The 11,194-nt window shown below is 41.5% G+C and overlaps 1 protein-coding gene across 1 annotated transcript in view; it reads right to left on the bottom strand.

Moving 5' to 3' along the window:
- SOS2 (SOS Ras/Rho guanine nucleotide exchange factor 2) overlaps positions 1-11,194 on the bottom strand; it is a 56,412-nt gene that overhangs the window by 22,814 nt on the left and 22,404 nt on the right. Inside the window, exons 7-8 of the mRNA XM_055804175.1 lie at positions 7,686-7,796; positions 4,913-5,011 (exon numbers count right to left, since the gene is read on the bottom strand). Coding sequence (XP_055660150.1) covers positions 4,913-5,011; positions 7,686-7,796 — 210 coding nt within the window. The remainder of the gene's footprint in view (positions 1-4,912; positions 5,012-7,685; positions 7,797-11,194) is intronic.

Raw genomic sequence — 11,194 nt, 5'->3', positions numbered from 1 at the left:
TCTGGAAGTAATCTAATCCATTTCTATACCAGAAAGTATTTAGACTCCTGAAGATCAAGCAGATCACCTGAAGCATATCTCATTCTCTGTAATCACTGGACTAACATCTCCTTTTCCAAATGCCAGTTCTCAACAAGCATCCTTCTGATTAAATATCGGATGCAAGCACATGACAAGCTTGCTAGACAGAGAAAAGATGTAAATCTTTAGAAAAGGGGAAAGGAGGTTCTGCTTACTCCAGTTGTATTTAAAATACCAGCAACGATGGATTAAGAATATTAACTATTCTATTTTACTGAAAATTGTCATAAAACAGTAATGAAGAACATTGTTCACCTAAATTATACCATGTGATCCTGCAGAATACTGACCAGGGCTTCTATGTCAGTCAGTGATCAGGTAACAGCAGAGAAGATCAAAAGGCAGAATTTCATATGGTTTAGGTTGCTCGATAACATCACAGTGAGTCACATGCAAGAATTAGGGATAATCTTGTGCCTGCAAGTCACATGAGAAGGAAGGATATACTCCCTGTTTGACATGGGAAAGCCTTCTTGGACTCGAACAGATAACTGCTCGAGTCTCCGAGCAGACCTCTGCTTACCTCCTGGATTTTAATGGTACACCTAACTGACAGCTTGCTCAGGCTTTGGATGGATTGCATGACCCCTTCAGGTTCTTTCCACTGCATTCCACGACTAATGTTTTCTGGAACTCTGGTATCTACAGACCCATTTATGAAAGCATACCTGGAGCTTGAAAGGCTGATGAAACACTAAGCTCTCCTCTACGTTGCCAGCATTAAGGCGTTCATGCTGGGAAACCTCAGGCATAGTGTTTTAAACCCAAATACTCTGATCAGCAATTAAAGATGTCGCCATCTGAATATATCTGGGCTACCTGTTTGCAAGATGTAACAGCTTTTCATCACTACCACTATTTTTTCCTTCAAGATACTTTCATTTCTTCAGTGTGACTTCCTTCAACCTTTGCCATCATCATCCATTTCAGAACAACCTATGGCAGGTTCGTTTGCTGCCAATACTTGATCAAGGAATCGCCACTGAAGTGACACCAGGGCCTGCCCTCTGACCCAAGGTGTAAAAAGGCTGCTTCCTAGTGACCTCTATACGGCTGCTACCAAAAAGCCACCAACCCAAACAAATTCAACAAGGGGGTCTCCAAATGACACTGAACTGTTACGCCTCTTGCTCAGGCAAAGAGGAGTCTCTGTGCAGCCTCTGATGCAGGATCTGCATCAAGACAGGTTTTTGCACCAAGGAGAAAAGTTTTACAGCTTGAAAGAATTTTCAGGCTTTTCAGACTTTAATTTCATTTATTTTAGTTTTGCTGTTTTGCAAAAGAACGAACACTAAGGCCTGCGCTTCTGTAAATCATTTGTCATTTTATTTACCTCCCAATTCAGTAGCGGGGGGTTTGGTAACTGGCTTTAGAAGTAACAGTCTCAATCTTTGCTTCTCTCTCTACTGAAGCCACGAAAATATGAGTATTCTGTTGCTTTTCAGCTGCCATTTTTGCTAGGTCTTTTTCAACCAAGGTTCCTAAAGACAAATACAGTAGTAACAAAGAAGCAGCACCAACAGTTTATAATATATCAGTATTGTTGAATAAACACTTTCCCTATTCCTGAAACCACTCTGCTTTTTAAAAATAACTGCTGTAAATTGAGGATGTTTTCAAACTACAACATAAAATTCAGATTTTAAACCTGCAACTAAATTGATCACAACAAAAGACTCTGTGTTTAGCATTATTCACTACAGAGTGGTATTTAAGATTTCTGCTCTGCTCTATGCTCACTATGTTAGGAAGATTCGAGACAGCCAAGTGTCAGCCTCTGCAGCTGAATTTTTATTCAGAAATCCTGTATATTGTGGATAAAGGTCAAATTTAATCATTTTCACTGCTGAAATTCCCTAGTTAAAAAAAGGCATCACCTACTATTATCTTTCATGCAGCATCCTGCTGTATTATTCAAGTTTAAAACAAATAAAAGAAACAACAAAATGTTTTTCCAGTAGCTGCCAGGTTTTGTTCTTCAAAGACAGGAGGAAACTGAAGAATGTGCATGTATAACCGATCCTGTCAATATAACAGGAGTTATAAGCAGCCTCTGAGCCCCTAAGAGGCAGAGAACTCCTCCAGCATTACAGATTTCAGACAGGGTATCAAAACCAAATTGTCTTCTCTGTGCCATGGTTTAAAACATAAATAGTAACCACCCCTTCCTGTCTCTGAAGAAAAAACTACCAAGTTTGCATGCAAAGCATTTAATCTTAAGTTCTGGAAACACACAAAACTGCTCAATAAGGCATATATGTTAACGTTGCCCTAAAAAGCCGACAAACACTATGCAGCTTGTAAAGCTGGTTAAATGCTGAGATTCTCCCAAAGCTGCAGCACATGACTTCATTCTTTAATTTCATACTGATGCACTCCATTTCCCAGCTTTAAGACACAATGGGTCATTAATTAGCCTGACCTTCAGCATAATACAGGTCACTAATTCAATTATGTTTTTTAAACGTGAAAGAAGAACATTTTAAGAAGTTCCAGAGGACTGTTGTATGCAATGACCCTTACGAACGGGAAGTTAAGACTATTTTGAGAGGGCAACTTATCTAGGAAGCCGTCAGTGCTCACTCCACAGCGAGGCTGGCAGAACCATGCCGTGCTGCCATGCTTCTGCTGTCACCCTTTAGTTCTCTGATCAGCTTACTTTCTTTTGGAAGATGTCCTTATAGCCACAAAAGCTTTATGGAGGCAAATATTAAAGCTGTGACAATGTAAAGTTTCTGTTCTCAACAGAGACAGTGCAGTAATCCAGAGAAAAGTTCACTGACCGTTAGAATCATAGAATTGTTTAGGATAGAAAAGACCTTTCAGATCATCGAGTCCAACTGTTAACCCAGCACTGCCAAGCCCACCACTAAACCCTGTCCCTAAGCACCACATCTAAACACCTCCAGGGATGGTGACTCAATCAAGTCCCTGGGCAGCCCGTGCCAGTGCTTGACAGCCCCTTCAGTGAAGACATTTGTCCTAATACCCAATCTAAACCTGCCCTGGCACAACTGGAGGCTGTTTCTTCTCCTCCTATCCCTTGTTACCTGGGAGAAGAGACTGACCCCCACGTCACTGCAACCTCCTTTCAGGTAGCTGTAGAGAGTAAGGGTTGACTGGTTTGGTTTTTAAGCTTTGTTAATTGTTTTTAAACTGAGTGACTATCAATAGAAATGCTTAAAGATCTCAAATTTCTTGAGATCACTTGGATGTAAACCCTTCTACAAAATATTTGTAATCCATACATTGGAGATGTGTGGTTCATGGGTCAAAATAAATCATCCTTGTTTTTACTTATCTAGATCAGGATATGCAAAAAATCACAGCAGAGATAATGAAAACAAGACTGAACTTAAAAAAAATAAATAGAAAAAGAAAAAAAAGGAATATGCACCAGATATTAACTACAGACCTGGTCTTAAAACAATTGCTATTTTTTTTTACTTAAGATTCTTTGGAGAACATTTTATATCGTATTACAAGTAAGTTCTATGTTGCAAAGTTTCCTTTTCTTCCTTCATACAGATAAATCCTTCAAAACACAAAGGAAGACCATGTAACACACCTCTACAACAGGGCTAGCATCCTTTTTTTACATTGAGAACTTAGAAGTATCATTTCTGTTGCTATTTCAAAATGCCAGCTATAGCCACAGGATATTTCACCTGTTTAGTTCAAGTGTGTCCCAGTTAGTTAATAATTCACTTACTCTGGCAAGCATTACAAACTTTCCCAACACAAAGGGGCACATAGAAACTTTTTTTACATTATCCCCAGCCATTTAAAAAAAAGCTCCAATTAAGTATTTTTCAAGATATTGCATTTTCTACAGCAACATTTTTTCTTATTCAAGACTGGTTATTATAGATCTCAGATGTTAATATTTCTGCTGACTGCTGGCCTCTCTTGTCATAACTCACAGCAAAAACATTTGCTTGTAAGCAAAAAGATACATGCTTCGTTACTTTTTGGCTTTTAGCTGTTAGACCCAAGGGAAGTATCTATGATGTGAACCACCTTGCTAGCGTACATCAGAATAAAGTATGTGCAAGTGACCTGTGGTCAAACCAGTAGAGGTTGTTCTAAAATAAGTAATGCCTCAATAGGCAGAAATGCTCAAAATCATTGGACTAGATGCCAACCTAAACAACTTGCATGGCAAGACCCCTGAAATATGTCCTACAGGAATAACTTTTTATCATCTGAATCAAAATTCCACAAAGCCTGACACTTCATTAATGTAATTTCTCAGAAGACAGAAAATAAAATAATACTGCTTATTTTCATTCCTCCTCAATATGGAGAAAGTGCGGTATGCTATGAAAAACAGGAGTTTTTGCTATATTCCTTCTATTTAGGGCTCAGGTCAAACGGTTGAACATTAGGAATGGGTTATTCTAACTCTGCTGAAAGGGAGTGCCTCCCCAACCCCCAAAATAAGATCAGCTGAGCTACAACTGGAGTGTGACTTGAGACTGAGACTACCGAGCTGAATTATGCTTTGCTTTTTCTGAACGGACAAAAAAATCCAGAACTCAAGGAAAGAAGAAATTAGATTTGCACATTAAACTATATTAGCATTCAAGTTGAATAAAGGTTTCTATAACAAAATATAGTTACTTCAACTGTTTGTATCAGAGCAACAGGTGCTTTTGAAGATTTTTTTAATATGATTTTACTTTTCAGACATATGAAAATGTTAATTTGACACCAGTTAGTATATCTTTCAATTTTCAGAAGCAGTGTTAAACCTAATTGCCTATTTAAAAGCTGAGATTCTCCACACTAAGAAATGCTTTTAGCAGGAAACAAGAGCGGCTTCATTTACCTGTAGTAACTCAAAGTAGTGCAAACAATGATAGACTGGGATAAGCATGAGTCGTGGGAGGACATATCGTACGGCTTCTTTAAACCCTTCAGCAGTAGACTGAAAAGGAAAAATAAGTAAGATTACTTACACTGAAACACTCAAAACGGGACTGGACGAGTTAGCACTGCTTTGAGCAAGATGGCTGTGCTAGACACATCCAGGGTGTCCATTCTGATCTACATTACTCTGTGATTACATCTAGTAGTAAGGAAGCCAATAAAGTTCACAAAACCATTTTTGTCTAATGAGGCTCTTCATAAGATTTAGATACCCATAAATGCTCTGACATCAAGCAAACAGAACCTGTAAACACCCTCTTCCAGGCATTACGAACTCTTTTCCATCAACAGCTTCAGGTGGATTTTGATGCGTATTCACTAGTGGACCCATAGCTCTGAAAACAGCCCCCAACTCCTCAACCCGCTTCCTTAGGATAGCAACCAGCTGGATGGTCCACATTTTTGCCATGATCAGCAAATCAAATATAGGAAGCTAGAGGACCAAGATACCCCCAAGTTATAAAATAAGTATCCTTTAATTCACATAGAGGTGCTCATATCACAATCGCCATCACCTTTGTATTTCAGCACTGTCTGCAGAACTCAATTAATAGCATTAGTGCAAGGTGACAATACCTAGAAATAATGCACTGTCCATGGCTAAGCTGCACGCCTTAATCCCGAGCCAACAGCCACATCCCAGACTGCAGAAAATGCTCTAATATATTTTGAAAAAAGTTCATACTCATTTCCAAAATAACATGTTTTACGCTTGGCCACAGTTTGCTGCAGAATTTAAAGAAAACAGTGGAATGTTAAAGACCAGCTGGGACTCCCATACAATCTGATAAACTTGTCACCAATTTCCCTTTAAATGTCCTCTCCTCCCAATTACACATGCTGTGCTCCAATTTACATCCAATACACCACAGAAATATGGAGGTCTTGTCGAGGAAAACTAATTACGAGTATCTTCTCTCCCTCAGATACTGAGAATCACAAGTTTATGACTTAGAAATCTTCTTCCGTTCCCAGCAGTAACTAATGCAATAATTCAGGCTCTAAAATGAGGAGTTTTTCCCCAAGGACGGCAAAATCCTTGCCATCTTCCATACCAAGGTAATGACTGAACAGAAACAGAATTATCCGATGTCCTGGTTTCAGATGCGATGGAGTTAATTTTCTTCTCAGTAGCTGGTGTTTGGGATGTGGTGGGAGAGCAATGCTGATAGCACCTGGGTGGATGTGTTTAGTTGTTGCTGGGTGCTGTTTATACTAAATCAAGGACTTTTTGGTTTCCTGGGCCCTGCCAGTGAGGCCGGGGGGAGGCACAGGGAACTGAGAGGGGACACAGCCAGGACAGCTGACCCAAACTAGCCAAGGGGATATCCCAGATCACAGAACATCATGCTGAGGATATAAGCTGGGGAAGCAGAAGGAAGGGGGGGCACTGGCAGGGATGGCGTTTGTCTGCCCAAGCCCCCGTCACCGTGATGGAGCCCGGCTGCCCTGGGGATGGCTGAGCACCTGCCTGCCCTGGGCAGCGGTGGGGGAACTCCTGGGTTTGCTTTGCTGCTGTGCGCGGCTTCTGCTTTGCCTCTTCAAGTGTCTTTGTCTCAGCCCGGGAGTTTTCTCACTTTGACCCTCTGGTTCTCTCCCCATCCCGCTGTGGGGGGAGTGAGTGAGGGGCTGCGTGGGGCTGAGCTGCCGGCCAGGGTTAAACCATGACACCCAACCTCCTTTTTGGAAGTGCCCGCTCCCCCTCTTTAAGACTCCTGGCCGCATCTCCCTGCAGCTGGCAGAGACAACTCATACATGCCCATGGCCCAGAGCTTGGACCTCTGCCTTCACTCCACAGCTTGGAGAACAAGTAGGAAGGAACATGCCTAGGAAAGGCCAAACCCTTCTATGGTGAGGAGAGTCACAAAGGAGGCCAGATCCACTATCAAACAACTCCATCACCAATTTAATCTGGAATAGATCTTTGGGCTTTCAATTTGCTAGAGAGGTAGGTAAAGGGCCTTATTGCCCAAGTCCTATTTAAGGATGAGATGACCCTGCTTACCAAGCGCCCACGGCTGAAGGGGAAACGCTCAGCCTGCAGGACCGGGTAGCAGAACCTCAGCTTGCGGAGACGTGGGCTCCCGTACAAATGAAGCGCTACGGGCTTGGCTGGGAGCATCACTGACCCAACACTGGCTCATCAGCTTCCCTAAGCGCATTTCTGAACACAAGCTCAGCCTCCCAAACAGTAGCCTTTAACAGATCTGCCACATTGGCAGAAAGAAGTAGTAATTAAGTAACTACATAAATACAGGAATGAATGAATAAATAAATCACAGATGATCAAGAAAAACTACCATTCCCAACCCCAATGCTGAACAAGGAGGCCTGTGATACGTACAGAAGAGTATGAAACATTGTGCCTGGATGCCTGTGTTTGGCATTCAAAGGCAAAAGAGAAACAGAAGTGGCAGGTATGAGAAGTCACCCTCTGTTCTCAAGCAAAGGAGTCTAATGTAAGGACAAAAAACACCCCTGCAAAAGACTCATGGGTTAGAGCTGTGTCCAGGTTTTTTAGAGGAAAAGGTAGAGTTCCAAGTACCTTACACTGAAGAAAGGTCAGAATCTAGAGGATTTCTTTCTCAGTAGGAAGTAAAGAATTTCAAAAGTTTGAATTTTGTCAGTAATATGAGAACTAAAGCAAATCAGTATTTCTCATTTGCACTCACCTGAAAGTGGAGAGCAACAGCAGGTTTTGCCATTAAGTTATTAAAATGCTCATGAAATTGTGGAGAGAGAATATCCTGGGACAACGTTTCATACGGATCAAAGGCTTGCTCCTAAATAAAAACAGAGAGTTACACACTTACATGAATGACACAAGGTATTTCTGTCCCAGCGGGTCCAACTAATTCCTTTAATAAGCTGATACACAAGTGGAACTTTTCAAGAAAAGATCGATTTTGCAAAACAAATACTCAGTAAACCACAGAACTTTTTCACTTCCAAATTTTACGCGTGTACCACATTTTCTCGATCTCGCCATACTTATATGTCGTTTTACCGAAGCAGTGGGCACCAAGAGAAGTTCTTGCTTTCAGCCCACCCACTTCACACAAAATGGCAATTTACCTCCTGTCAGTGAAGAACGATACTTTGGAAAGAAACGCAGGTAAAGATGAACTTTGGAGACTGTCACAAGGAGGCATTGTGGTACCACCACCTCTTCAGGGTTCATCACGTAAGAATGGTCAGTTGCAAGCACTGGGCTTCTGCATGCTTTCCTGGCCACGTTGGCAGGCTGGGAAAATATCCCAGTCTGAGACAAAGCAGCTAGTCTGAAACAGGCTCAGAGGAAAGTCCTCTAATGATATCAAGGGTTTCAGGGGCAAAAATTATGACTCTGGATGGAGTACCTGGCTGCGATTCTGTAATAACGACAGCAGGATGAGATGAAAACCTGACTGTACATGAATCTCTGCAGGAATAATTTATGACTGCTCACTGATCACCTGCTCCAAAGCCTGCCAGGCTGCTCCCGGTCTCTGCAGATTCACTGGGCTGAATCACGCATGAATCACCGGGTTATCCGGTGCTGATGGCACCGTGCCCAGAATCAGCACGCACCTCTTCTCACCGTAAATGCAGAAGCGCTTGTCAGAATCCAGGCTGCAGAATGGGGGAGAACCAAACCCCGCAAAAGCTCATTTAAACATTCAGGTAAAGCCTCAAACCTTCCACCTGAGGTGGGTCCAGGGGATTTCCCACCCCACTCACAGGGCCAGCTGCAAAGAAACTCTTCGTGGGGAGGAGAGGCACAGAACGCACTCTCCTTTCACATGCAAATTATATTAATCACTCTCAACTCTCCTCATCAAGTTCTAATCACCGCTGTCCATTTGCATCAGATTGTATCTGGCAGGGGGGGGATGAAAGGGGGGGAAGGCTTGGCACTTGCAGCAGCAGCTGAAGGGAAATGATTACAGACACCAACTGAACAGGCTGGTTTTCTTCGGCAGAATCTGAACCCAGTTTACAGCCTGGGCTGGTTTAGGGTTTTTTTTCTTGTTTACTCCATGCCAGCCCACTACCTGCAATGATACAATACAGGGGTCTTACTTTACCACATCCAAATTAAAGACAGAGGACAATAATGCTGCATATTCAGTTTCTCTTTGCCACACTAGCCAAGGATAAATGAACGTAACCCCCTGCAGAAGCCGTGCATTAGCCACGGGGTGCGGGTTCAGCGGCAGCCAGAGGCGGCAACGTGAAGGGACAGATGTCAGCGTGGAGGGACAGATGGCTTTGGTGCTCCGCTGGCTCCATCCTCCGCACCGCAGGACCCGAGCAGAGCTGCAACTCCTGCTCCAACTGCAACCCTGCATGCAGATCTACCGGGGCAGCCAGAGCAACACCTGCTCATTCTGGGCTGTCTGTCTAAACTTTTTATTGCGTTTTAGAAGTGTTTTCAGTTTCTTCCACTCAGACTTTAAACAGTATTTCGACGGTTTGGGTTTCTTTTTTGAACACAAGACTGAAACAAACTGCACTAGGTACCTTCCCCAAGACAATAATAAAAAAAAACCAAACAAAAGTGGGAGGTGGTAGTGGTTTATACTTGCAATGTTGCAAAAGTTACTGAAATACAGAGATGTTAACTTGATGCCCAGTAAGTTATCTTAATACAGCATATAGTTCTGGATTGGTGTTTGTACGTTTCAGCCCCTTTTCCTGTAGCACACTGGTTTCCACCTTTTTTGCTTTTTGGATACCTAAAACTTCCCCTATGGAAAGGCAAATATCAGCATGAGAAATTTACAATCTACTGATAATAACCTTGCTTTGTCAGCTGCCTTCCGAAGACCACTTCGAAGTAGGCACAAGGACCCTCTGCCCCTGGTTCTGAGGCTCTCCCACCACTAGCTGAACATCACTGAAGAGATTATCTCAGGCAATCATTAAAACATACAAATCACCAAAAAGCAGATTTTTTTTACCAGCATATTAACAAATATCCATCTCCCTCTCATATGGGTCAGGCATCAAGTTTTTGATTTTCCTCCACATCAGGAAAAAAATATTTTCCCCATACTTCCTTATCTCAAAACCACTACAATATTTATGTTTAAACCTTCCAGAGAACCGATGCAGAAAAACAGACAAAGCAGGAAAAATCCAGTTTGCAAGGGTTGTTTAGTTTTAATTATCCTTCCAAATAAGTTGAAGGACCTTTATAATGGAAACACTAAGTGAACAAGCCTGGCAGTAAGATAGGCAGAGCAAATAAACACTTCACTTTCATATCTCTCTTTAATGATCCCTTTTGCAAATACTCACAGAAAGATGATCTCAACACTCAAGATGATCAAATGAACAGCCTAGTTATTAAGTAGGTCTTGCTCCATATTAACAAAATTATTGAATTCCAACTTACTACCTGCATAAAAAGGTTTGAAAAATAACCTGTTCTTAATTTCCTAAGTTTTTCAGTTAATGAAAATCAGGCAAGATTTTTACTCATTGAAAAGTATTTGTTTCCCTTAAAGCACTGGATGCCCAAGCATAGTCTTTGCAATAAACAGCAATATGTATCTTTTCCAGGATAATGCTGTACTATTTCATATTTTAAGTCTTTTTAAAATCTTAATGTAATAGCTACTTTAATCCATTGTTGAAAAACCTCTCCTTATCATTATATAAGCAATCATGCTTTAACAACTTACCAGTGAAGACCTAGTCAGTTGGACTTTCCTACTGATATGTCACATAAGTGGTTTACTGAAGTAACAGCAGGAGAACTTTATCTTTATGGTATATTCATAAGTGGCATGTGGGCTGAAGGACCCATACTCTTCACAACCACAAAAATGTAATCATTCTCCAAATGGAACTGGTGTGTTCATGCAGTCCTCAGATTTTAAAAATTCAACACATGTAGAAGTGTAATGCAAGTTTTATTGGTTGTCATTTTCTTTATAAACATAATTTTAAGATAAAACTCAGAAAATTCACATTTACCATGTGGTTCATGAGAGATGCTCTCTCTCTCAGGCCAGAACATCTGACTTGCTCTGTAATACGGGCGACGTGGTTTACATGATAACCCTTACATTTTGGTTCAGAAACCTGGGGTCAATACACCTCTTAACAAAAAGTAGACTCCATTTAAACATGTCCAAGGACAGCAAAACCTGCACGCCTATCTTGGTAATTTGTTCCAGGAGTTAGCTCCCTG

Source organism: Falco peregrinus, chromosome 1, assembly GCF_023634155.1.
Source record: "Falco peregrinus isolate bFalPer1 chromosome 1, bFalPer1.pri, whole genome shotgun sequence".
Taxonomy (NCBI): domain Eukaryota; kingdom Metazoa; phylum Chordata; class Aves; order Falconiformes; family Falconidae; genus Falco; species Falco peregrinus.
Note: the sequence above shows the minus strand (reverse complement) of the source record. Positions and strands in the feature narration are given on the sequence as shown.